The 23,783-nt window shown below is 41.4% G+C and overlaps 1 protein-coding gene across 1 annotated transcript in view; it reads right to left on the reverse strand.

The window, feature by feature from the left end:
* LOC100344746 (vomeronasal type-2 receptor 1) overlaps nt 1-23,684 on the reverse strand; it is a 29,358-nt gene extending 5,674 nt beyond the window's left edge. The window contains exons 1-4 of the mRNA XM_002716277.5: nt 23,004-23,684; nt 7,314-7,605; nt 5,107-5,979; nt 3,454-3,681 (exon numbers count right to left, since the gene is read on the reverse strand). Of these exons, the coding sequence (XP_002716323.1) occupies nt 3,454-3,681; nt 5,107-5,979; nt 7,314-7,605; nt 23,004-23,242 (1,632 nt within the window). The 5' untranslated portion in view covers nt 23,243-23,684. The remainder of the gene's footprint in view (nt 1-3,453; nt 3,682-5,106; nt 5,980-7,313; nt 7,606-23,003) is intronic.
* Between the last annotated feature and the right edge of the window lie 99 nt (nt 23,685-23,783).

The following is a 23,783-nucleotide window of genomic DNA, read 5'->3' on the forward strand; positions in this document are numbered from 1 at the left end:
TTGAGAGCCTTCAATGTTTCTTCCAAGCAAGGTCATCCCAAGAGACAAAGTGAAAGATGTGTCAGGAATGTTCAGTAGGAAAGAAAAGACAAAGATCTGTTCCCCTGGAAAAACTGGGAGAGGAATAGGAAGAGCAGACAGGGCACAGTGTTGGGATTTTCATTCTTCCATGAGTTTAGAAATCTCAGCAGCAAACACAGAACTGCCTTCCCTTATATTCTAAGTGAATGTGCACCTTCAACCCAGATTAAATGTCTGCTTTGTGAATCTGTTTACATCTTAATCTACTGGAAAAGTTCCGCATTTAAAGGGGAGATAAAATGTATTTTCCAGTAATAAAAAATTGACTTGGGGAAGTGAGTATTTGCATTTATATTTATTTTTGGAAATCAGAATTTTCAGATTGAGTTTTCAGGGTAAATTTAAATTAGGTAACATATAAAGTATTAGCAATCTCTGAGCTAGGTTACATATATAAGATTTCAGAAGTATGTATACATATGGTTAGGCTTGTGATCATTTTTTAAAAAGATTTATTTATTTGAACAAGTTACCAGAGAGAAGGAGAGGCAGAGAGAGAGAGAGAGAAAGAGAGAGGGGTCTTCCATCCACTGGTTCACTCCCCAGTTGGCCACAACAGCTGGAGTTGAGCCGATCTGTAGTGAGGAGCCAGGAGCCTCTTCCCGGTCTCCCACAGGGGTGGCAGGGGCCCAAACACGTAGACCATATTGTACTGCTCTCCCAGGCCATAGCAGAGAGCTGGATCAGAAGTGGAGCAGCTGGGACTCGAACAGGCGCTCATATGGGATGACAGCACAACAGGTGGCAGCTTTACCCACCACACCACAGTGCCGGCCCTGAGATCATTTTATATATGGATATAAAACATATTTTAAATACATTTTGAGGAATAGCTATTACAGGAAGAGGTGACAGTCAACTGTTCTCACATTCTGAAAGGTAATGATATCATCACCACAGAATGAATCAAATGTCCTCTCTCCACCCAGTCTTCTGGAAGGAGTTCTCCATATACTTTTCTCTCAAAATCACTGTGAACAATGGGCTGATGCCTTTCTGTTTCATTTCTCAGTATCCCTGTGCTTTTCAACCTCTCTGCTCTAGCTTCCGACCCACCACCTAAGACTCTTCTTGCCCTATCTAACGGCCTTTTGTATAGCTCCATCCTCCTTCATCTCACTTCAGTATCTGGTGCCCTTGATCAATACCTCGCTGAAATGTAAGCTTTGGGGCTGGTGCTGTGGTATAAAAGATAAAGTCGCTGCCTGTGGTGCCGGCATCCCATATGGTGCTGATTCAAGTCCTGACTGCTCCACTCTGATCCAGCTCCCTGCTTATGGCCTGGGAAAGCAACGGAAGATGGTCCAAGTCCTTGGGCCCCTACACCCACATGAAAGACTTGGAAGAAGCTCCTGGCTCCTGGTTTCGAACTGGCCTAACTCTGGGAAGTCAACCAGAGGATGGAAGATATCTCTCTCTCTCTCTCTCTCTCTGCCTCTCTCTGCCTCTCTGTAACTCTGCCTTTCAAGTTAAATATATAAGGTTTTTTTTTCCCCTCTCTTGGAAGCCCCCCATCATGCCACTCTAGCACGTTTGAAGAACACAAAACTGGATTAGAAAAGACTTTAAATATCCAAGTTTAATGTTATAAACTCATTATCAAACAAGAAGAGGCACTTGCTTATTCCACACAGTTTTGAAAGCACCTGCACAATTTTGTAAGACATTTATCCCTTTTAGGCCTCTGGGCCTTTCTCATTAAGATAACCATCATGTCTGATAACAAGATAAACTGCCTGGGAGACTTGGAAGGAGCTCCTGGCTTCTGATCAGCTCAGCTCCATACATTGCAACCAACTGGGGAGTGAACCAGCGGATGGAAGATGGCTCTCTCTCGCTCTCTCTCTCTCTCTGCCTTTCCTTCTCTGTGTAACTCTGACTTTCAGATAAATAAATAACTCTTTAAAACAGTAAATAAACTTAACAGAGACATTAAGAGAACATGATAGATTACTTTAACAGTACACAAAATCTGTGTCTTCTCAGTCACCCCAAAAATTGGTAATAAAATATTAAATATAAGAGTCAGCACATGGAATCATCCCATAACTTGGGACAATTTTAACAGAGTCAGAACTAGGGAAAAGAAAATAGATTGCAGGAGTGGGTTAGAAAACTGACAGAAAGTCACCAATTAAACAAAAACTATTAAATGGAGATGCTGCAGTTTTTAAACAGATTTTTAAGACTATTTCAAAATATTTACTAACATATCTACCACATTGCTTTAATAAAGTATCAGATTCTAATTTTATGTAAAAATCTCCAAATAAAGACAAGATTTTCTATATAAGATAACACATTGAATTTCAACCTTAGTTACTATTTTCATATGGATAATTTCTAAGGTGTGGGTGTTTGCTACAACAGTTACGTCATTGCTTCGGATGCCTGTGTCCCATCTTGGAGTGTTTGGTTTGAGTACTTGCCACTCCACTTCAGATCCAGCTTGCTAATGCACACCCTGGTATTTGGCAGTTGATGGCTCCATTACTCCAGTCCCTGCCACTCACATGAGAGATCCAGATTGGATTCCAAGCTTCTGGCTTTGGCCTGATACAGCCCCAGCTGTTGTGGGCATTTGGGGAATGAGCCAGCAAATGAAAGATCTCCCCCCCCCCCGTCTCTTTCTCTCTCTGCCTTTCAAATAAAGTAAAAGTAAATAAATAATTCTGTCAGAAACTTTATTTCTACCATGTGGACATATGAATTCCTCCTAAGAACAGCATCTCTTCCTGGATTTCTCCCTGAGTGTTCCACACCTAGGAAGTCTTTATTAGTCTAGTCTTTAGATCAAACAATTACAATAAGACTTTCTATCATACTTTCTTAAAATCAGATTTTGTATTTGGAACAGTTTACTGACTTTTTTCTTATTAAGAAACACACATATCTCTTGTGAATTATTTTGATACATTTTCTTTTAAGAGGCACAAGATTTTGAATTAAAACAAAGAATAACTACAGGAAATTAAAAAGAAATATTATTACTGGTGACAAAGCTTAATATACTAAAATTTCTAAATTAACTTATATTGAGGCATTTTCAGTGTATGGTACTAAACAACACCTCGTCTTGAACCATGCAATATTTCCTGGAGGTGTCTATTTCACAGTAGAAGCCAATGCCTGGACCAGGATGAACCTGAATGTAAGCAGTACAGTTAGAAGGCTATGTGCAGAACGATATGAGCATGATGACAAACTTTACTTTGGTTCCATTTCCAGGATTTTTTTTTTGAAGTACCTGTATTCTTAGAGAATTGGCTTGGAATGGCAAATTTTAGGTGTTTAGATTCCACAAGTCCTAAAACAATATAGAAATGCAATTCTCTCTACATATAAACAAAATAAGACACCAGGGTGACTAACCTTTGAGGATTCGGTATTCCAAAATATTGTTGAATTCTTTCTGATCATGAATTCAAACTTAGACTGTGTGAATATGTATTCTCCAACCTTCACGAAGGCAATATCTCCATTATCATCTAATTGCCAATTTAGAAGATCATAGTATCCAGTCACGTCTCCAGCTATATCAATTTGTATTTTCCTTCCATCGTGGGTTGTAAACTTAAGTGTTTTCATATAGAACATGAGCTAGAAAGCAAAGGGTTGGGGGAAAAAAACAATTGTAAAAATGCAATTGTTTAGAAAATAGAATTTTAGAAAGAAAATTCCTTTAAAAATATCTAATTCAGGAAATGTGATGTTTCTTAATCTATTCCTGTATACTTTGATGTCTGCTACATCCTCTATCTTTACAGAGTCAGAGAAAGAGAGAGAGAGAGAGAGAGAGAGAGAGGTCTTCCATCTACTGGTTCACTCCCCAAATGGCCACAATGGCCAGAGCTGAGATGATCAGAAGCCAGGAGCTAAGGCTTCTTCTGGGTCTCCCACAAGGGTGCAGAGGTCCAAGCACTTGGGCCACCTTCCACTGCTTTTTCAAGCACATTAGTAGGAAGTTTGGGAAAGACCAGAAATGGAAACACCAGGACTCGAACCAGCGCCCATATGGGATGCTGGCACTGCGGGTAGTGGTTTTTTTCTGCTACGGCACAGCAACGGCCCCAGTGTGCAATCAATGGCTCCAAACACCATGAAACTATATAAGTTATCATGTGGGCCATGGTAACCTATATAATATTACAAGAAATGATGGAGAGAAAGGGTTATGAAAAAAGAGATGAACTCAGAGAGATGGACAGGGCCTGTGTCATGGAGATCCGACCATGCAGACCATGGTGCGCATGCTTTCTCCTTTAGACTTAAGAGGGAAGGCACAGAAGGATAGCCCCAGAGGAGCATCTGGTTAGTCTGTATCTCAGCGAGAGCACTCTGGCTCCCATGTCCCTACACAAGATGCTGGGGCACCACACTGAGACAGAAGATGTGGAGCCAAGCTCCAAGAGAGGCCCCCACAGTCTTCAGCTCCTGGTGTCCACGCCCACGCTGCGCATAGACTGCGCCTTCCAGTTTCCCTTGAGGTCAGATAGGACCACATGAGTAACCCCGGCTGACAGCTAGGAGAAGAGTTGTCTGTAATTTCCCAGATGATCCTCCCACGGCAGGCAACATGGCCACTTTGCCCCTTGCCCTTCCCACCGGTTAGAATGTGGACATGATGACTGAAGGTGAAGCCCCAATACTATGAGTAGGAAAATGACAAGACAGAAGAAACCTGGCTCCCTAAGTCACCCTCTCAGTCCTAGAATGCTTTTCTTGAAACTTAATCTACACCAAAGGGAAAAACCGCTGATTTTAAAGGCACTGCTTTTTGTGTTTTGTTTTGTTTTGTTTTTGGTGGGGGGGGGGGGGCAGGTGGGGAATTCCTATCCTTAACAACAAACCTAATAACAACTCTGTTAACAAAAGAAAATTTAAAATACCCATTTAGGACCCACATGCAAGGCCTAATTATTGGTCAGTACATGATGAAATTGTGTCTATTAAGTACAAAGGCTAATTAATAGTTTTAAGAGCGAGAATTCTGATCATTGTCATGGGGTAAAACCAGCTACTTACCTGCCAAGGCTCAAAGTCAGGTATATATGCACAGCCATGTCCTGGAATGAATGGCCCCCGTCCCTCCTCACATCTGCTCAGACGATCCAGGGCATAGGCCATCGCGTACACAGCTTGTCTGACATTGTTTGTAATTCGGAGCTGAGACACATCCAGGTAGGTATTTTTAAGATCCTCCAACTTCTCCTCTCCGGTACAGAATCTATCAGACATGGCATGTAATCGGTCTTCCTTACCGGTCATGTTCACCCTGTGGTCAGTATTGTACGGGACACTGCTATTGGGCCAGGTGCAGTTAAAAGCTGTTTGCCAGAATTCAATGGTCAGGACGTCATTCGGATCCCTACTGGGATGTATGTCGTAAAGAAATTCCTTTAATCCTGGTATATCACTTCTTGGTACTGCAAACCCAATACTCCCACCAAAATATGGGAAATATTCGGGTTTTGCAATGGAGGCTGAGGTAATCCACGCTTCACTTGCTATCCATGTCCTGTCAGTTATGTTATGGTAAACCATTTCCAGCACAAAAGGACTGAGGTCAATGTCAGATGTATAAAGCACAATGACTTTCGCAGTGGAGGTCCTTACAGCGTCAACAACTTTGTGCATTTTCTCCTTGGAATAGACTTTGGGCAGGATCTCGGAGAATGCGATGCAGAGGTTGACACTCTCCAATTTCTCCTTAAAAACCTTCACTCCATATTTTCCATAATCATCATCAGCTGCTATAGTGCCTATCCAGACCCAGCCAAAGTGCTGGATAAGTTTTACCATGGCCTCAGACTGGAACTTATCACTGGCTATGGTGCGAATGTAAGATGGAAATTGGTATTTGTCACTAAGAACTGTGCAGGTAGAGGCATAGCCCACCTACAATTGAAAATAATCATGTAATTATTAGAGAACAATAGCAAATCTTAAATTATACAATTTCAGAACATACTGATTGGAGAAGGAGGGAACTCATGTATCTAAGCATAGGTGAAAAGCCTAAGATTCCTCTTCCTTCTCACAAGTAAGGAGAGAACACTCTGCACCTTTCCAGCCATCCTTTTCCCACCCTACCCCAAGAGAAAAGCCAATTATTAAGATGTAACATTCAATGTACTACTTTTCACAGAAGGGATCCTAGCACGGTCACTCCCCCCCCCCATTCCTCTATGCTCATCTGAGACAAGGTGAGTAAGACATCTATGGTCTTCCTCACAGCTAAGATCTTATCCATACAGATGGGAAAGAGAATGGACTCACAGTCCATTTGGCAAGCACAGTGTCTCCCCTCTCCTTCTCTCTGTGTGTATGTGTATGTGGGGAGGGTGTGGGTGGGTGTTGGTCTGTGCACACGTGTGTGTTGTGTCGTCCTCTCTCCTTCGCCCTCCTCCTCTTTATCTTCTTTCTCCTCCACCTCCTCTTTGTCTTCCTTCTTTTCTTCCTCTTCCTCTTTTTTCTCTTCTTCTGTTCCTCTCCCTTTTTTTGATCTCTACCACTTTCTGTCTTTCTTTCCTCTTTTCTTTCCTTATTTCTCTCTGCTAGTGCTTCTGTATAAGCAGATCCTAACACCGAGCTTGAAAAAGGTGATAAAAAGCAGCACTTCAATCTCAAGTTCAAGTCATGATCTCCAACAGATTTGCCAGAAGCCCTCATTTTATTGACACTCTGAAGATAAGTATAAAAATAATTTTTTTACTTGCTTAACGATTCTTGTATGTACTTCCCATCTGTGAGAACTTAACAATGTCTCAGATGACTAGGGATTTTAGCCATCTCCAAATTCTAGCCATCCTGTGAAATTCCAAGACCCAGTCCACGTGTTCAGTGCTTGAACAAAAAAAGGTCTTGAATAATAAGTGTTTACATAGGAAACAATCAAAATTATTTCCCAATACCATCCATCAATCGGCCACTGTGCTACAGAGAACTGTGCACAGTGAGATGGAAACATACAAATCACTGGGTCACAACCTCAAGCCAAAAATTAAACCAGGATCCCAGCGGATATGGAAGAGTCTCAAGTCACCTCTCAGCAGGCTTCAATATACACTTGCCTGATGCTACATAATTAGAGACAGCAGCATCATTCCTCCCTGCAACTTAACGCAGCCTCACCTGGGCACCTTGCTATTTGCTGCAACTTAACACAGACCAAGTATGCGTTTTTTTTTTTTTTTTTTGAAGTTAGCACCCAACACAATACTCCACCATACCTGAGGTAAATAAAACAACCCCAGAATTCTTGAAGCAGCAATTGATAAGGATGATCCCCCTGATCCAACAATTCCTGCCAAGTACGCCCCAGTACTGTTTCGATAATTGGGCCTGTTTTCTTCCTGCCCTGTGAGTAGTACCAATGCCGATTCCATTGCTTTGGAGATGGTGAAACAGGTGTCAAAGATCTGATAACCCAGAGTAGTATTGGGCAAAATGTCTTTCCTTTCATTAATCTCTTTGATTGTGTGTATCATGGTTTTCATCCAGCGGAATCCGCGGAAGTTAAACCTGAAAAGAAATAGCTTTTGTCAGGCATTATCCATGCAGCATGTCTTTGAGAGGAAAGGAAACTTTTTGTTGGGGTTGGTAAGAGTGGCTATTCCCCCAAACTTCAGCAGGCACCTCCCTTGTCTGAGGTAATTAATTTTTCCTAATAGCCTTAGAAGTTTAAAGGCTAAAGCGTACATGATCTTCATTGTTGACTGATTTGGGATGGGAAGAAGCTTTTTGGAAGTCTTCTTGCCCTCTGTATATTTCATTTACTGTGAGCATTTCAAACTGCTGATTATCTCCTTTCACAAAAATATTCCTATATTCCTAATTCTCTCTTCTAAACCAAGCACCCAATAACCCCTGACGTACTTTCCCCATCTATTGTAAGTCCCAGGGGCCATATGAGTCTCATTTCTCTTCTCTTATTTTCTTCTGTACATTAATTATAACTTTAAAACACACAAAGAGACTTACAGTAGGAATACACAAAATTCATATATACTAACTCAAATCCCGTACCTTTCTGCCATGATTTGATTGTTAATGTTGAAGACATTCATTCCAGAAACCTTTTTCTAAGGAGTATTGTCAGTTTGCACAAATTTTTTTAAATGGAAATAAAAATCAGAAATAAAGCACCTGTCTGATTAGGAGGGCCTGCACTGACACCCCACCTCTGCCTGATACTTTCCACAAAATGCTGTAACAGCCATCTAGCCCCTCAAAACAGTGGTTTCCTCCTCTGAAAGGAGGACTTCCCATCTTCAACCAACTCTATGGCCTTGTCTAAGTAAGGTCAGAGCTGGTGAACTCAAGAGTCTTCCATAGCCTTGGCAGCTCATGACAAGAGCCTCGGGTGATTACTGACATCATAAATAAGAGTGTCAATTGTTAAATCAACAACGGGAGTCACTGTGCACTTACTCCCCATGTAGGATCTCTGTCCTTAATGTGTTGTAATATAAGAATTAATGGTAAAAATAGTCTTCAAACAGTACTTTATATTTGTGTGTCTGTGTGTGCACAATCTGTTGAAACCTTTAGTATATACTAAGTAGATTCTGTATACAAAGATAATTAAAAATGAATCTTAATGTACAATGAGATGGGAGCGGGAGTAGGAGATGGGATTGTTTCCAATGGGAGGGCGGTTAAGGAGGAGGGAACTGCAATAATCAAAAAATTGTACTTTCAAAATTTATATTTTTTTTGTATTTTTTTTAACTTTTTATTTAATGAATATAAATTTCCAAAGTACGACTTATGGATTACAATGGCTTCCCCCCCATACTGTCCCTCCCACCCACAACCCTCCCCTTTCCCACTCCCTCTCCCCTTCCATTCACATCAAGATTCATTTTCGATTATCTTAATATACAGAAGATCAGCTTAGTATACATTAAGTAAGGATTTCAACAGTTTGCTCCCACACAGAAACATAAAGTGGAAAATAATAGATGATTTTTTTTAAATGATGATGAAATCAGATCAGACCTATTGTCATGTTTAATCCCAGTGAGAGTCAAGTTGGGAATTGATAATTTCTTTTTTTTTTTTTTTTACAGAAGATCAGTTTAGTGTACATTAAGTAAAGATTTCAATCGTTTGCACCCCCATAGAAACACAAAGTGAAATATATTGTTTGAGTACTCGTTATAGCATTAAATCTCGATGCACAGCACATTAAGGACAGAGATCCTACATGAGGAGTAAGTGCACAGTGACTCCTGTTGTTGACTTTACCAATTGACACTCCTGTCTATGGCATCAGTAATCTCCCTATGCTCCAGTCATGAGTTTCCAAGGCTATGGAAGCCCTCTGAGTTCTCCGATTCTTATCTTGTTTAGACAAGGTCATAGTCAAAGTGGAGGTTCTCTCCTCCCTTCAGAGAAAGGTACCTCCTTCTTTGAAGACCTGTTCTTTACACTGGGATCTCACTCACAGAGATCTTTTGCCAGAGTGTCTTGGCTTTCCATGCCTGAAATACTCTCATGGGCTTTTCAGCCAGATCCGAATGCCTTTAGGGCTGATTCTGAGGCCAGAGTGCTATTTAGGACATCTGCCATTCTATGAGTTTGCTGAGTATCTCACTTCCCATGTTGGATCACTCTCTCCTTTGGTGGCATGTACCAATGCCATCTCACTATTCCAAGTGATCAATTTCAGTTCACAATTGATCATAATGAAAGGACTAAGAGTCAAAGGGAGCACATAAACAAGTCTAGTACCTGCTAACACTAACCGACAAAATTTATATTTATTAAATAAAAGTTTTTTAAAACAAGATTAAATGAGATATTTTCTGTCCCTAAGATCTAGTTAGCACTGAAGAGAGATTAATTCTCTTCCCAAGAGCTTCACCCTAGAAAAACAGGGCCAGATCCAAATTTTGAGAGTTTTTAAATTTTGTTTTACTTAATTATCAGATCTGCACCCAACCCGCCCCCCAAATTAACAAATACAGGAAATAAATAAATGCCATTGCTTACTTTCACACAAATGTACGAAGATGCTGAAATCAGCTAATTGGCTCCTGTGTGAGGCAAGCCCTAGAGCTCAGGCCCCTGGTATCGCAGGGGACAGCGGACACTCTGGCCTCACCGCCAACCTCGTCTCTGTTCCTAAATATGCCCACAACGGCCTCTGCTGGCCGAGGACTGCACATTCCTCCCCACCCTAACCCGTGAACACCCTGCTCCTCTTTCATTTCTTTTCTTCTTACATTTGTTAAAAGATTTAGTTGTTTATTTGAAAGAAAGGAAGAGTTACCGAGAAAGAAAAGAGAGAGCGAGAGAGAGAGAGAGAGATGAAGGGAAGGAGGGAAGTATTTTCTTTCTTTCTTTTTTTTTCTTTTTCTTTTTCTTTTTCTTTTTTTTTTTTTTTTTTTTTTTTTTTTTTTTTTTTTTTTTTGACAGGAGGAGTGGACAGTGAGAGAGACAAGGAGAAAGATCTTCCTTTACCGTTGGTTCACCCTCCAATGGCCACTGCAGCCAGTGCATTGCGGCCGGTTCACCATGCTGATCCGAAGCCAGGAGCCAGGTGCTTCTCCTGGTCTCCCATGTGGGTGCAGGGCCCAACGACTTGAGCCATCCTCCACTGCACTCCCAGGCCACAGAAGAGAGCTGGCCTGGAAGAGGGGCAACCGGGACAGAATCTGGTGCCCCAACCGGGACTAGAAACCAGTGTGCTGGCACTGCAGGTGGAAGATTAGCCTATTGACCTGCGGTACCAGCCAAAGTATTTTCCATCTGCTGGTTCACTCCCCAAGTAGTCTCACCCACAGGACTGAGCCAGGCTGAAGCCAAGGGGGGTTGGAACTCCAGCCGGGTCTCTCCCATGAGTTCAGAGACCACAGCACTTACGCCATCTTCTGTCTCTTCCAGGCACATGAGCAGGCAGCTGGACCCAAGTGGAGCAGCCAGGACTTCAACAGCGCTCATGTGGGATGCCAGTCTTTCAGTTTAACCAGCTGCGCCACACCACAGTTTTAAAGGGAAACCTTCTCTATGCTGTTTCACACTTACCTTCTGAAGAAGATGATAAATCTTGTCAATGTTCCCATTCAATGCTTATCTTTCTCTTAGCCAGTCTTAGCACACACCAGCCCGTCTGTCATGCCGCATGCCTGGTGCCTCACACCGGTTTCCATTGTCCCTCGCCTTCCACTCCTGTGCTTCATTCCCAGCTGCGCGCCCTCAGTTCTCTCCAGAATTCCCTCTCCTTCCATTGTCCACCTTCCAGGCATTGCTGTTCCCTCGTAGCGAGTAGGCCCGAGTGAGAGATCAGTCCTACTTTGGTGTGAATGACTGGTAGCCACCCCACCCCTGCACTTGCAAATGAGCCATGGAACTGAACTCCCTGCTCACCTTTCTCTTGCCCTCCTCTCCCTTCTGAGAGAACCTGAGCAGACACAGCTAAGAAAGAGGGTGGCTCGGCTGCTCCCCACCCTGGGAACCACTGTGTGTCTTACATGTGAATATTGCTTAAGTCTGCCCGGTACTGCTTCATCAACTTTTTTTTTAAAACCACACAGTCCGGAATCGGCAAGATGGCGGAAAAGGAAGGGAGCACACTGATAGTCCGGGAAGAGACAGTTTAATAAAAGTGGAGATACTGCAGGTTCAAGGAAGAGTTGAGGAAGAAACAGCAGAGGAAACTCTTCCGGAACTAGTGATTCACAGTGGACCTGCATGGAGAACGTGGGAGCCCACGATTCGGGACACCAGCAGTGGAATCAACACACCAGCGCTGGAATGCGAGGGGAGCCAAACCTCAATAGCCCAAGATACCGGGGGGGAAAGTGGAAGGAGAAGCCTAGAGGGAATGAAGCTTGAAGCCCCGTGGGGGAAAGTTCAGCAAGCTAACTAGAAGAGAGAGGAAAAAAAAGAGAGAGACCAGTACGGACACAAGTTTCTCTCTCTCTGCTCACCTCTCAAAGGCGAGCAAGACAAAGAGCAGGCGCTATTTTGGAGATACGTAAAGGCGGCATGACCTCAGGTCTGTGTCCACCCTCAGCCAAGCAGAAAAACCTGACTCGGGGGAGGGGGGTGAAATAACAGGAGATTAGGACCTAGTGAGTGTATGGTGCTAATGAACTGAGACTGTGAAAAAAAGACACAGTGGGTGAGAGAACTCACGTTGTTCATGTGAGTACTCTCCAGAGACGCTACAATTTGGTAACATTGGCAACCCAATAGAAGACTGCAGGAGAATTTGAGCCCACACTGAGGGCAGAACAGATTCCCTGTGTGGTCCCTGGGAAAGAGCAGGTGAATGTTATACCCACAGGAGCCAGAGACTGGAAGCTGACTACCTTCAATTCCACTCAGCTGTGTGGAATTACTTCCCTTCTGAATCAAAAAAGAGAGAGAGATTTACCATGCCTAACCTGAGAGTATCACCTTTGGAACACCCTTAACACTGAGGAACTGAACAGAGCTCTCAGGCCACACCCATCTCAAGCCTCTAATGCTCCAAAAAGCAGAAAGTCCACTTAATACAATCATAGTATAACAAGAAAATAACACCACAGCAAGGGAAGAAGAATCCAAAGAATATCCCTACAATGCCAAGCAACAAATGCAGAAACTGAGGAAACAAGAACAAGGAAGACATTATGACAACCCCAAATGAACAAGACACCCCAAGCCAAGATTATGAAGATGATAAGATGGAAGAAATGCAATGTACGGATGTCAGAAAAATTTATGATAAGAACATTTAGAAGTTTTGAAACACAAATGCTTGAGCTGTATAAATCCTTACTAGACAGGATAGAAAATCTCTCTCGTGAAAATGAAATCTTAAGGAGGAATCAAAATGAAACACAGAAACTAGTAGAACAGGAAGTGTGACAGTGAAATCAAAATGAAATGAAGAATTCAATAGATCAAATGACAAACACATTAAAAAGCCTTAAAAACAGAGTCAGTGAAGCAGAAGAGAGAATATCAGACTTAGAAGACAGAGCACAGGAAAGGATACAGTCAAACCAAAGAAAAGAAGAGGAAATTAGAAATTTAAAAAAATATTGTTGGGAATCTACAGGATACTATTAAAAACCCCAGCATTCGGGTTTTAGGAGTTCCTGAAGGCTTGGAGAGAGAGAAAGGATTAGAAGGCCTTTTTAGTGAGATACTAGCAGAGAACTCCCGGTTTGGAGAAGGACAGAGACATCCTAGTACAGGAAGCTCATAGAACCCCTAATAAACCTGACCAAAAGAGATCCTCACCACGACACGTTGTAATTAAACTCACCACAGTGAAACATAGAGAAAAGATCCTAAAATGTGCAAGAGAGAAACGTCAAATTACTCTCAGAGGATCTCCAATTAGACTCACAGCAGACTTCTCATCAGAAACCCTACAGGCTAGAAGGGAATGGCGAGACATAACCCAGGTACTAAGAGAAAAACTGCCAGCCCAGAATATTATATCCTGCAAAGCTCTCATTTGTGAATGAAGGTGAAATAAAGACTTTTCATAGCAAACAGGAATTGAAAGAATTTGTCGCCACTTGTCCAGCCCTGCAAAAGATGCTTAAGGATGTGTTACACAAAGAAACACAGAAACATGGTCATCAATATGAAAGAAGGTAAAGGAAGAAAACCTCACAGCAAAAGATCACAGGAAGTTCAAACTATATATTAGAAAATATCTTTGGCAAATGGCAGGGCAAAGTTACTACTTATCAATAGTCACACTGAACGTTAATGGCCTGAACTGTGCAGTTAAAAGACACTGATTGGCTGATTTGCTTAAGAACAAAACTCATCTATTTGCTGCTTACAAGAAACACATCTTTCCAATAAAGATGCATACAGGCTGAAAGTAAAAGGCTGGAAAAAGATATACCATGCCAACAGAAATGAGAAAAGAGTGGGCATAGCCATCTTAATAACAGACAAAATAAACTTTACCACAAAAACTGTTAAGAGAGACAAAGAGGGGTACTATATAATGATTAAGGGATAAATTCAAGATCCCTTAGGAAGGAAGATATAATGATTATCAATGTATATGCACCTAATTACAGGGCACTGGTTTATTTAAAAGATTTGTTAAGAGACTTAAAGGGAGACTTAGACCCCAATACAATAGTACTGGGGGCTTCAATACTCCACTCTCAGAAATAGACAGATCAACAGGACAGAAGATCAACAAGGAGACAGTAGATTTAAATGACACTATAGCCCAAAATGGATCTAACAGATATCTACAGAACTTTTCTGGTTTTTTTTTTTTTGACAGGAGGAGTGGACAGTGAGAGAGAGACACAGAGAAAAAGGTCTTCCTTTGCCGTCCATTGGTTCACCCTCTAACCGTGCTGATCCGAAGCCAGGAGCCAGGTGCCTCTCCTGGTCTCCCATGGGGTGCAGGGCCCAAGCACGTGGGCCATCCTCCACTGCACTCCCGGGCCACAGCAGAGAGCTGGTCTGGAAGAGGGGCAACCGGGACAGAATCCGGCACCCTGACCGGGACTAGAACCTGGTGTGCCGGCACCGCAAGGCAGAGGATTAGCCTAGTGAGCTGCAGCGCCGGCCTTAAAGAACTTTTCATCCTACACATAAAGAATTTACATTCTTCTCAGCAGTACATGGAACCTTCTCTAGGATTGACCACATACAAGGCCATAAAGCAAGTCTCAGCAAATTCAAAAGAATTAGAATCATGCCATGCAGCTTCTCAGACCATAAAGGAATGAAGGTGGAAATTAGCAACTCAGGAGTCCCTAGAGCATATGCAAACACATGGAGATTGAACAACATGCTCCTGAATGAACAATGGGTCATAGAAGAAATTAAAAGAGAAATCAAAAACTTTCTGGAAGCAAATGAGGATAACAACACAACATACCAAAACTTATGGGATACAGCAAAAGCAGTGTTAAGAGGAAAGTTTATATCAATAGGTGCCTACAACAAGAAATTGGAATGGCACCAAATGAATGAGCTTTCAATTCTTCTCAGGGATCTAGAAAAACTGCAGCAAACCAGACCCAAATCTAGTAGGAGAAGAGAAATAATTAAAATCAGAGAAGAAATCAACAGGATTGAATCAAAAAAAATTACAAAAAATCAGCCAAGCGAAGAGCTGGTTTTTTGAAAAAACAAACAAAATTGACACCCCATTGGCCCAACTAACTTTTTTTTTTTTTACCTATGAAATTTATATTTATTAAATAAAAGCTTTCAAAAAATTCCTTTAACAATTATCTATTTTTTTTGGGTGGGCTACTTTTTTTTTATCTTTTATTTAATGAATATAAATTTCCAAAGTACGACTCATGGGTTACAATGGCTTCCCCCCCCATACCGTCCCTCCCACCCACAACCCTCCCCTTTCCCACTCCCTCTCCCCTTCCATTCACATCAAGATTCATTTTCGATTATCTTAATATACAGAAGATCAGCTTAGTATACCTTAAGTAAGGATTTCAACAGTTTGCTCCCACACAGAAACATAAAGTGAAAAATAATAGATGATTTTTTTTAAATGATGATGAAATCAGATCAGGCCTATTGTCATGTTTAATCCCAGTGAGAGTCAAGTTGGGAATTGATAATTTCTTTTTTTTTTTTTTTACAGAAGATCAGTTTAGTGTACATTAAGTAAAGATTTCAATCGTTTGCACCCCCATAGAAACACAAAGTGAAATATACTGTTTGAGTACTCGTTATAGCATTAAGCCTCAGTGTACAGCACATTAAGGACAGAGATCCTACATGAGGAGTAAGTGCACAGTGACTCCTGTTGTTGACTTTACAAATTGACACTCCTGTTTATGGCATCAGTAATCTCCCTATGCACCAGTCATGAGTTTCCAAGGCTATGGAAGCCCCTTGAGTTCTCCGACTCTTATCTTGTTTAGACACGGTCATAGTCAAAGTGGAGGTTCTCTCCTCCCTTCAGAGAAAGGCACCTCCCTCTTTGAAGACCTGTTCTTTCCACTGGGATCTCACTCACAGAGATCTTTTTGCCAGAGTGTCTTGGCTTTCCATGCCTGAAATGCTCTCATGGGCTTTTCAGCCAGATCTGAGTGCCTTTAGGGCTGATTTTGAGGCCAGAGTGCTATTTAGGACATCCGCCATTCTATGAGTCTGCTGAGTATCTCACTTCCCATGTTGGATCACTCTCCCCTTTATTTATTCTATCGGTTAGTGTTAGCAGATACTAGACTTGTTTATGTGCTCCCTTTGACTCTTAGTCCTTTCATTATGATCAATTGTGAACTGAAATTGATCACTTGGAGTAGTGAGATGGCATTGGCACATGCCACCTTGATGGGATTGAATTGGAATCCCCTGGTATGTTTCTAACTCTACCAACTGGGGCAAGTCAGCCCGAGCATGCCCCAAATTATACATCTCTTCCCTCTCTTATTCCCACTCTTATGTTTAACATGGATCACATTTCAGTTAATTTTCAACACTTAAGAATAACTGTGTGATAATTACAGAATTAAACCAGTCATATTAAGTAGAACAGACAAAAAAAAAATACTATGAGGGATAATGTATTAAGTTGTCCATTAGCAGTCAGGGCTATGCTGATCAAGTCACCATTTCTCATAGTATCCATTTCACTTCAGGAGGTTTCCTTTTTGGTGTTCAGTCAGTTGTCACCGATCAGGGAGAACATATGGTATTTGTCCCTTTGGGACTGGCTTACTTCACTCAGCATGATGTGTTCCAGATTCCTCCATTTTGTTGCAAATGACTGGATTTCGTTGTTTCTTACTGCGGTATAGTATTCTAAAGAATACATATCCCATAATTTCTTTATCCAGTCTACCATTGATGGGCATTTAGGTTGGTTCCAGGTCTTGGCTATTGTGAATTGTGCTGCAATAAACATTAGGGTGCAGACCGCTTTTTTGTTTATCAATTTAAACTCCTTTGGGTAAATTCCAAGAAGTGGGATGGCTGGGTCGAACGGTAGGGTTATATTCAGGTTTCTGAGGAATCTCCAGACTGATTTCCATAGTGGCTTGACCAGTTTGCATTCCCACCAAGAGTGGGTTAGTGTCCCTTTTTCCCCACATCCTCGCCAGCATCTGTTGTTGGTAGATTTCTGTATGTGAGCCATTCTAACCGGGGTGAGGTGAAACCTCATTGTGCTTTTGATTTGCATTTCCCTGATTGCTAGTGACCTTGAACATTTTTTCATGTGCCTGTTTGGCCCAACTAACTTAAAAAAGAAAAGACCCAAATCAATAAAATCAGAGACAAAAGGAAACGTAACAACAGACACCACAGAAATAAAAAAGAATCATCAGAAATTACTACAAGGACTTGTATGCCAGAAAACAGAAAAATCTATCAGAAATGGATAGATTCCTAGACACATGAAACCTACCTAAATTGAACCGGAAGACATAGAAAACCTAAAGAGACCCATAACTGCGACTGAAATTGAAACAGTAATAAAGGCCCTCCCAACAAAGAAAAGCCCAGGGCCAGATGGATTCACTGCTGAATTCTACCAGACATTTAAAGAAGAACTAACTCCAATTCTTCTCAAACTATTCACAACAATTGAAAAAGATGGAATCCTCCCAAATTCTTTTTATGAAGCCAGCATCACCTTAATTCCTAAACTGGAAGAAGATGAAGCATTGAAAGAGGATTACAGACCAATATCCCTGATGAACATAGATGCAAAAATTCTCAATAAAATTCTGGCCAATAGAATGCAACAACACTTCAGAAAGATCATCCACCCAGACCAAGTGGGATTTACCACTGGAATGCAGGGATGGTTCAATGTTTGCCAAACAATCAATGTGATACACCACATTAACAGACTGCAGAAGAAAAACCTTACCATTATCTCAATAGATGCAGAGAAAGCATTTGATAAAATACCACACCCGTTCATGATGAAAACTCTAAGCAAACTGGGTATGGAAGGAACATTCCTCAATACAATCAAAGCAATTTATGAAAAACCCACGGCCAGCATCCTATTGAATGGGGAAAAGCTGGAAGCATTTCCACTGAGATCTGGTACCAGGCAGGGATGCCCACTCTCACCACGGCTATTCAATATAGTTCTGGAAGTCTTAGCCAGGCAAGAAAAAGAAATTAAAGGGATACAAATTGGGAAGGAAGAAGTCAAACTATCCCTCTTTGCAGATGATATGATTCTTTACTTAGAGGATCCAAAGAACTCTACTAAGAGAATAATGGAACTCATAGAAGAGTTTGGCAAAGTAGCAAGATATAAAATCAATGCACAAAAATCAACAGCCTTTGTATACACAGGCACATGGCTGAGAAGAACTGCTAAGATAAATCCCATTTGCAATAGCTACAAAAACAATCAAATACCTTGGAATAAACTTAACCAAGGACGTTAAAGATCTCTACGATGAGAATTACAAAATCTTAAAGAAAGAAATAGAAGAGGATACCAAGAAATGGAAAAATCTTCCATGCTCATGGATTGGAAGAATCAACATCATCAAAATGTCCATTCGCACAAAAGCAATTTAAAGATTCAAAGCAATACCAATCAAAATGCCAAAGAAATTCTTCTCAGATCCGGAAAAAATGATGCTGAAATTCAAATGGAGACACAGACAAATGTTCGACCCAGCCAGCCCACTCCTTGGAATTTACCCAAAGGAGTTTAAATTGGCAAACACAAAAGCTGTCTGCACCTTAATGTTTATTGCAGCTTAATTCACAATAGCTAAGACCTGGAATCAACCCAATTGCCCATCAACAGTAAACTGGATAAAGAAATTATGGGACATGTACTCTATAGAATACTATACAGCAGTCAAAAACAATGAAAACTGGTCATTTGCAACAAAATGGAGGAATCTGGAAAACATCATGCTGAGTGAAATAAGCCAGACCCAAAGGGACAAATATCATATGTTCTCCCTGATTGGTGACAACTTACCGAGCACCAAAAAGGAAACCTGTTGAAGTGAAAGGGACACTATGAGAAACAGTGACTTGATCAGCCCTTATCCTGAGTATTGATGTAAAATTTAATACTTTATCCCTTTTAGTATTTTTTGTTCTAGTTAATACTATTGTTTGAACTCTGTAATTAACACACAATTATTCTTAGGTGTTTAAATTTAACTGAAAAGTGATCCCCATTAAATATAAGAGTGGGAATAAGAGAGGGAAGAGATATACAATTTGGGACATGCTCAATTGGACTTGCCCCAAATGCTGGAGTTAGAAATGTGCCAGCGGATTCCAACACAATCCCATCAAGGTTGCTTGTGCCAATACCATCTCTCTAGTCCAAGTGATCAATTTCAGTTCACAATTAATCACACTGATAGGTCTAAGAGTCAAAGGGATCACACAAACAAGACTAGTGTCTGATAGAATAAAAAGGCAGAGAACAATCCAAAATGGAAAGTGGGATACACAGCAGACTTAAAGAATGGCAGATGTCCTAAACAGGACTCTGGCCTCAAAATCAGCCCTTAAGGCATTTGGATCTGGCTGAAGAACCCATGAGAGTATTTTAGGCATGGAAAGCCAAGACACTCTGGAAAAAAAAAACTAAATGAAAGCTCCCTGCAAGTGAGATCCCAGTAGAAAGAATGGGCCATCAAAGAAGGAGGTACCTTTCTCTGAAGGGAGGACAGAACTTCTACTTTGACTATAACCTTGTCAATAAGATTGATGTCGAAGAACTCAAAAGCCTTCCATAGCCTTGGCAACTCATGACAAGAGCCTAGGAAGTTTACTAACGCCATAAACAAGAGTGTCAAATTGTTAAGTCAACAACAGGAGTCACTGTGTACTTACTCCTCATGTGGGATCTCTGTCCCTAATGTGTTGTTCAATGTGAATTAATGCTATAACTAGTACTGAAACAGTATTTTACACTTTGTGTTCTGTGTGGGTGCAAACTGATGAAATCTTTACTTAATATATACTAAATAGATCTTCTGTATATAAAGATAATTGAAAAATGAATCGAGGTGAATGGGATGGGAGAGGGAGCGGGAGATGGGAAGGGTGTGGGTGGGAGGGAAGTTATGGGAGGGGAGCCATTGTAATCCATAAGCTGTACTTTGGAAATTACCTTTACTAAATAAAAGTTAAAAAGAAAACACACAGTTTTATTAGATGCACATAAATGCCAATGCATAATGGAAAGCCAAGCAAGTGCACGCAAATCCTCTCTGCATCTCTGGTAAGTGGAGGATGTTTCAGATAGGACGTGGTTACTGCTCACCACTGCTTTCAGTGACTATGGCTAGTTATTCTTATTGAAGCATGGATTTTATGAAAATTTATACATATATAATTTCCTCTTAGAGGCAAATAACCTTCAGAAATTCCAGTGAAGAGTGGAGAGCAAATTAAGCATTCAGTTTATAAAACATTAGTGTTCTATATTATGAAAAACTCTAAATTTCCATTTTATGTTATTAAGGATTGAAAATGTCTGTAATAAATTATGAGCTGACTTATAATAATTTAGTTGTAAGCAAAAGTGCTTCTCTTCCCTCTTTCTTTTTCTTCACTGTAATTATGAAAACCAGTTAGAAGATGCCAGATAGAGGTAGAAATGCACCAGGGGACTCCAAATCAATCCCATCAAGGCGGCATGTACCAATGCCATCTCACTAGTCACAGTAATCAGTTTCAGTTCATAATTGATCATAATGATAGGATTAAGTGTCAAAGGAAGCCCATAAACAAGACTAGTGTCTGCTAATAATAACTGATAGAATTAAAAAGGAGAGAACGATCCAACATGGAAAGCGGGATACACAGCAAACTCATAGAATGGCAGATGTCCTAAACAGCACTCTGGCCTCATAATCAGCCCTTAAGGCATTTGGATCTGGCTAAAAACCCCATCAGTTTCTCAGGCATGGAAAGCCTAGAGACTGTGGGAAAAAAATGACCTAAATGAAAGATCTCTGTGAGTGAGATCCCAGTGAAAGAATGGGCCATCAAAGAAGGAGGTACATTTCTCTGAAGGGAGGAGAGAACTTCCACTTTGACTATGGCCTTGTCTAAATAAGGTTGGAGTTTGTGAACTCAAGAGTCTTCCATAGCCTTGGCAGCTCATGACAAGAGCCTCGGTTGATTACTGACCTCATAAATAAGAGTTTCAATTCTTAAATCAACAATGGGAGTCACTGTGCACTTACTCCCCTTGTAAGATCTCTGTCCCTAATGTGTTGTACTATGTGAATTAACAGTAAAACTACTAGTCAAACAGTACTTTACACTTTGTGTATCTGTGTGGGTGTAAACTGTTGAAATCTTTACTTAGTATATACCAAGTTGATCGTCTGTATAAAAAGAAAATTGAAAATGAATCTTGATGAAGAATAGAATGGGAAAGAGAGTGGGAGATGGGATGGTTCTCAGTGGGAGGGAGGTTATGGGTGGAAAAGCTGCTATAATCCAAAACGTGTACTTTAGAAATGTATATTTATTAAATAAAATTTTTTAAAAAAAAGAGGATGCCAAGATGGTGTCGGCACTGTGGCATAGCAAGTAAAGCTGCCGCCTGCAGTGCCAGTATCCTTTTGGGCGCTGGTTTAAGACCAGGCTACTCCACTTCAGATCCAGCTCTCGGCTATGGACTGGCAAAGCACTAAAAGATGGCCCAAGCGTTTAGGAGCCTGCACAAACACGAGAAGACCTAGAAAAAGTTCCTGAGTCCTGGCATAGGATGGGCACAGCTCTGACTGTTGCGGCCAATTAGGGAGTGAACTAACAGATGGAAGACCTCTCTCTCTCTCTCTCTCTCTCTCTCTCTATTTGCCTTTCCTTCTCTCTGTGTAACTCTTTTAAATAAATAAATCTTTTTAGAAAAGGAGATGCCAGAGATAAATAAGGAGTAATTGAAATCTTTTTGCCAACATTACAGGTGATGCATTTCTCTAATGATATCTCAAATATGAAGCATGATATAGGATCAAAGGAAAGAAGTTGTGACCAGTAAAATTTAATGATGTTAGAAGTTGCTACAATATCTACAACATACACTTACAATTAAGTGTGTAAATACCATGTGGCATCATGGAAATCCTTACCATAGAACGCCAACACCTGACAGGAGTTGTAAATGTTCTCTGGCCAAAACTACATAAACAACATGGATTCGTGCAAATAAAGGGCTGAGAAAGAATATGGGACAACAAAAAGAACTACTTTGTCAAGGAACTAGCTTCTTTTTCTTTTAAGTATGTCACTCAAATGTGGGGTCTGTGTGTCTGTGTGTGCATGTGCGTGTGTTTGTATATGTCTGTGTGTGCGTGTGTGTACGGTCGCTTGCCTTTCTTTGCACTGAAAATCTAGCAAACCAGATGATCCAGCCTGGGCTCATTTCCTGACCTGGTAGCTTGGAGGTGAGAGGATGCGGGGAGGAAGCCTTCAGCAACTGAAGGAACCTTGCCATTAATTTTAGGTCAGAAGTCAATCATTGTTCCAACATGCTGCATTCTCACTTGAGGTGAATTAGTTTATAACAACCAGCAATAAAACTATAACAGTGCTTTCCTAATTCTGCTTCAGTGCTTCTCAGCCCTCACTGCGTGCCTGAATCACCAGGCAGGCTGTCAAAAACGCAGATTCTGACGCAGCAGGTCTGAGCCCAGGATTCCACATTCTAGCAGGCTCTCAGGAGATGTTGACCCCTCTCAGAGGAGCAATGTTCGTATTATACAAAATGTGCTCCTTTTTGTCTGAGATGCCTAAGTGGGCAAACACCCACTGGAGAGTAACCTGTTCCAATTTGTAAGCAATCCTAGAATGTTCACCTTGGAGAAACTGAGGCCCAGAAACAAGAACTGTCTATCCTGAGTCAAACAGATAGTCAGGGATCCTGGAGCAGACACTGTCCATCACACCCTCTGCTGCGCCCCGCCCCTGCTATTGCTATAGAGAGAAGACTGCGAGAGGCTTACCCTTCACACTTTGCTGATACTGGCTCCAAAATAGACTCGTTCGCTGGGATGGTCCTGGAGTGAATAGGAAACAGGCCTCCAATGATCACTGAGTGGTTTTGGGCGTCTACATACCCATTCAAGTCAAACTTGCCCAGCAACCTGCAGGTCTGTTCCTCCTCTTCTTGGCCTTCAGTGCCCCATTCAGCCCACAAAAATGCAAGAAATCCTAGGACCAAGCATTTCTTTCTGCTGGCCATTCTAACAAGCTGAGTGCTGGGGAAATGGCCAGTGTTGAAATGATACAAGTTGTGATGAGGCACCGTGATAGAGTTGCACCCGAGGGCTTGTGAGCCTCATCCCAGTGGACTCAGCTTGCCACTACTTGCTACTTAATTGTCATCTCTCAATCAGCGAGCCTCCTGCTCATGTGCAATTTATGGATCTGGACTAGGAACTGAGAGCCCTTGTGAAGAGAGCCTCATAATAATCTCTGGTACACTTGGCAACAACGTGTGACATCATCGTGGGTTTGGGGTTTAGAAGAGTCTTCATGTCAGTTAAAGTGTCCCTGTCTTGGTTATCGAAGGTCAGCCCCAACCATTCTCCCATCAACCCCACTTGTAGGTAGGTCCCTCACATCAAAAGTGAGAAAGGGTATCCTATTTCACCTCTAAGTATAGAAAACTTACACCAGGCCAAGCTCTTTCCTTAGGGCTATAAAAAAGCTGAGCGGAAAATCAAGAGATCTGAATTAGAGACATCACTTTGCACTGTGTTCTGCCACTATTTTAGTGTGGT

The sequence above is a fragment of the Oryctolagus cuniculus genome, chromosome 4, assembly GCF_964237555.1.
Source record: "Oryctolagus cuniculus chromosome 4, mOryCun1.1, whole genome shotgun sequence".
Lineage (NCBI taxonomy): Eukaryota > Metazoa > Chordata > Mammalia > Lagomorpha > Leporidae > Oryctolagus > Oryctolagus cuniculus.